The sequence below is a fragment of the Sus scrofa genome, unplaced genomic scaffold, assembly GCF_000003025.6.
Source record: "Sus scrofa isolate TJ Tabasco breed Duroc unplaced genomic scaffold, Sscrofa11.1 Contig1971, whole genome shotgun sequence".
NCBI classification, from domain to species: Eukaryota; Metazoa; Chordata; class Mammalia; order Artiodactyla; family Suidae; genus Sus; species Sus scrofa.
Genome location: NW_018084995.1, coordinates 71483 through 75385, shown reverse-complemented (window position 1 = coordinate 75385; position 3903 = coordinate 71483). Strand labels below are relative to the sequence as shown.

General features: G+C 36.4%; 1 protein-coding gene across 1 annotated transcript; it reads right to left on the bottom strand.

Moving 5' to 3' along the window:
- Positions 1 to 267: 267 nt before the first annotated feature.
- On the bottom strand, positions 268 to 1336 carry LOC100156512 (olfactory receptor 14J1-like). The gene has a single exon (XM_001928220.2). It carries the CDS (start codon positions 1227 to 1229, stop codon positions 291 to 293), a length of 939 nt encoding a protein of 312 aa, XP_001928255.2. The 5' UTR covers positions 1230 to 1336; the 3' UTR covers positions 268 to 290.
- Between the last annotated feature and the right edge of the window lie 2567 nt (positions 1337 to 3903).

Below are 3903 nucleotides of genomic sequence, written 5' to 3'. Positions count from 1 at the left end.
TCCCAGGCTAGGGGTCTAATCGGAGCTGTAGCTGCCAGCCTATGCCAGAGCCACAGCAACTCGGGATCCGAGCCGCGTCTGCAACCTACACCACAGCTCACGGCAACGCCGGATCGTTAACCCACTGAGCAAAGGCAGGGATCGAACCCGCAACCTCATGGATCCTAGTCGGATTCGTTAACCACTGCGCCACGACGGGAACTCCAGAGCTTTAATTTCTTGATTGACTCTGTTATGTTTTTCCAGTAGATTGTGATTTGTCTCTTTAATGAGGAAGGGATAGACGTGACTCAGCAAAAGAGGTAGGCTTTTCTTCTTTTAACAACCCTTTGTAGAGCTGCCTTCATGGCTTTGTTTCTCAGGCTGTAGATCATCGGATTAAGTGTGGGAGGCAGAACAGTATAAAAAAGAGTAAGCAAAAAGTCTAATGCAGTTGGAGAGTCAGAATGTGGCTTCAGAAACTCAAAGACACCAGTAGAGAGAAACAGTGTGACCACAGCTAGATGGGGGAGGCAAGTGGCAAAGGCCTTGGCTCTCCCCTCGGCAGATGGGATCCTCAGCACAGTAGAGAATATGCGTGTGTAGGAGAAGCCAATGGAGAGGAAGCAAAGAAATGCCACCAAGGACACAAAGCCCGTGACCCCAAGCTCACGGACATACTCATTAGAACAGGCGAGTTTTAGGAGCTGGGGAACCTCACAGAAGAACTGGTGGATGACGTTGGCACCACAGAAGTGGATGGAGAAAGTAGCAGATGTGTGCATAACTCCAGAGACGACCCCACTGATCCAGACGGCTAGGATTCCGTGAATACAGGTGTTGACATTCATGATGATTTCATAGCGCAGGGGAAGGCAGATGGCCACGTAGCGATCATAGGACATCACTGTGAGCATGGCCAGCTCAGCAGATGCACAGAGAACAAAAGCCAGACATTGCAGTATGCATTCCCAGAGGGAAATATTGCTAGTATGCCTGAAAGAGTTACAAATGGACCTTGGTACCGTCACAGAGATATAGCATATATCTAAGAAGGAAAGATGTTTGAGGAAGAAATACATAGGGGAGTAGAGACTGTCATCCATGGAAGTTGCAGCGATAATGAGTGTGTTGCCAGTTAAAGCCACTAAGTATAAGACTAAGAACAGAGAGGCCCATAAGACTTCTAGCTCAGGCTTGGCAGAAAATCCCATGAGGAGAAACCCACTCACTGTAGTGAAATTGGCCATATTCCTTCTCAGTTTCCAAGAAGGATGCTGACTGCAAGACAAAATTGAAACCAATAGAAATAAAGTTTTTTTTTAATTATCAATATAATCCACTTACTCAGGGATGTTAAGGCAGGAAGGCAGGATTGCTAGTACATCACTGTAAATGCTATGTAGCTTGTATACTAATAATTATATTGAACAATTTTAAGTACTCTGATTTAAGCATAGGAATTAGGTAAAGTAGATTGTGAATTTTAATGTCATGCATTTCAGGCAAAGGAACAAAAATATTATTTTATTTTTAGGAAATACAGTGCATCAAAATTTTATGTACATTAAAATTTCACTCAGTTCAAACATACAAACTCATATTTATAAATTTTTGAGGTGACTTTTTTTCTCATTAGTTTTTTTTTAATGAATTTTGTTTTTCCATCATAGCTGGTTTACAGTGTTCTGTAAGTTTTCTACTGTACAGCAAGGTGACCCAGTCACACATACATGTATATATTCTTTTTCTCACATAAGTGACTAGATATAGTTATTATATCTATTTCTAGCATCAAAACACCCACTGTTTCAGTGCAATTTTATAAGTATGTTTCATATATGAGAGAAAAAATTCCCAATGCTTTTTTCTAAGAATTCCTTGAAAAAAATAAATAATTCCAAAAATAAAAAGCACATTTTTATTGACATTATCTTATTTGCATTATGATATATAGAGATGATCATTACCTTTAACATAAAATATTAAATAAATTAATTTGAAAATTTTGAAATTCCTTGTAGGATATGGCGAAAGGCCAGCGACTTCCTGGTATAATTTTTGAAAGGAAGTAAAAGGTTGATAAACACCTAAAAATTATTTAATCCTTTATTCTTAATTAAAAATTATAGTAACAATAAGATAAAATTATCAGTGATTCAGAAATAGTGATAGAAAAGAGTCACTTTTCTTTAGTGAAATTACAAAGCTCTTGTAACTTTCTAATTTGAGTGTTGATCCAGAATTTTAATTACTTTTACTTCTTTGATCTCAACTGAGTACTTTTTCTCTGCAACTTAACTCTCTTTTAACAAATGAGGCATTCAGATGCTCATGTCTTTGTCTTATTTCAAAGTGGATATTAGTGCTTTTAATACATAACAAAAAGTGTATATGAATAATTTAATAATTTGTATCATATATTTCTGGTCATGGAATATTTTTTGTATTTCTCTCAAAATATGGAACATGGCTTAATTGTTACTGAATTTTTCTTATATTTCATTGACATCAGAATTTCTCCCTAAGTAATAGAAGAGACTTGAAACCTGGATGACTGGTTGTGACAAGAAGCATATTCTCACAATCTTTGTGGCCTTACAGTCTTTCTCTCTGGGGTCTGTACTGGTCCTTGTTTTGTGAAAATGGAAAATATGGTTGTTTTGCTGACACTGCAATATTTTGTTACTCAGTTTTTTCATTTTTCTGTACTGTTGGAATACTCTATCTCTGATACAGGTAGGATCTCACATCTCTTCTAAGTCACCGTTAGGGTCAATAAATAACAGGAATAGAAGGATATCAAGTGGTATCATTCCGTGGTTCATTTATCCCAGATTTCTTTGCTAGTTGCAAAAAGGAAGGAATTGCTGAGAAAATGGGAATTACACTGCACAAAATGTTTATGAAACAAACAATTTAAATCTCTCTGCTGAATTTGCAATTTTCATTTAAAAAATCCACATTAAAATGCTTTTTAATTTTGGCATTTATGAAATAAATGGCAATGACTGGTTTTATCCCACCCACTCAAACCCTGTTATTCACTGACTTTCTGTTATTCAGTATAATCATCCATTTTAGACACCACAGAAACTCACCAGAGCAAATCCAGGAACTTCCTTTCTAAACTTGGGGAAAATTAATCATTTACTACTTAGCCAAAGGTAATTCATCCACTTTCAGTGAAACATTTTCTGTGGAGAGGAAAAATAAGGATTTCCATTCTCATGATGCTCATCTATATAGCTCCCGTGTCATGAGTGGAGAGATCCTCAAATGCTGTGGGTATTTGAGGCTCCTTGAAAAATACCCTGGGACCCAAACTTGCAATTATATAGAATTTTCCTGTGGAGTATTTTTCTGTTGATTTGATTTAATGATCACACCTAGTTATCTGGAACTTCTGTTTATTTGTGTTCATTGGATTAAATTATTGAAACACATTGCAATTTGTGGCTCATATTTGTTGGGAAAACCCAACATTAAGGGTTAAATCTATTTTTCAGTTTTTTCATTGCAATGTAAATACCTATTCAGGGAAATCATGTTCCCTCTGTGTATCACTGCCAATTCAAAGTAATTGTCAGTAATCTATTGTTATTTATCCTTTTCTCAACTCTTTTATTAATTTTTATTAGAATGTTATTTCCATGAAACAGTGACTTACTCTGTTTCCATGAAACAGTTCATCTCTGTGTTACAAATGCTGTCTGGCGCTCTGCCTTATCCATAGCAGATCCTGTTAATTACCTGTGAAATCAAATTTAATTAAGTTCTAACATATTTTTTCCTCTGACACATACAGGAATTTTTTTCTCTCCTAAGAATTTAAGTAATATAAGAACTTTAGTGATCAAATAATCTCAGCAGGAATTTTGAACTCTTACACGGTACGTCCAGGATGGAACACTTAGTGAGCAT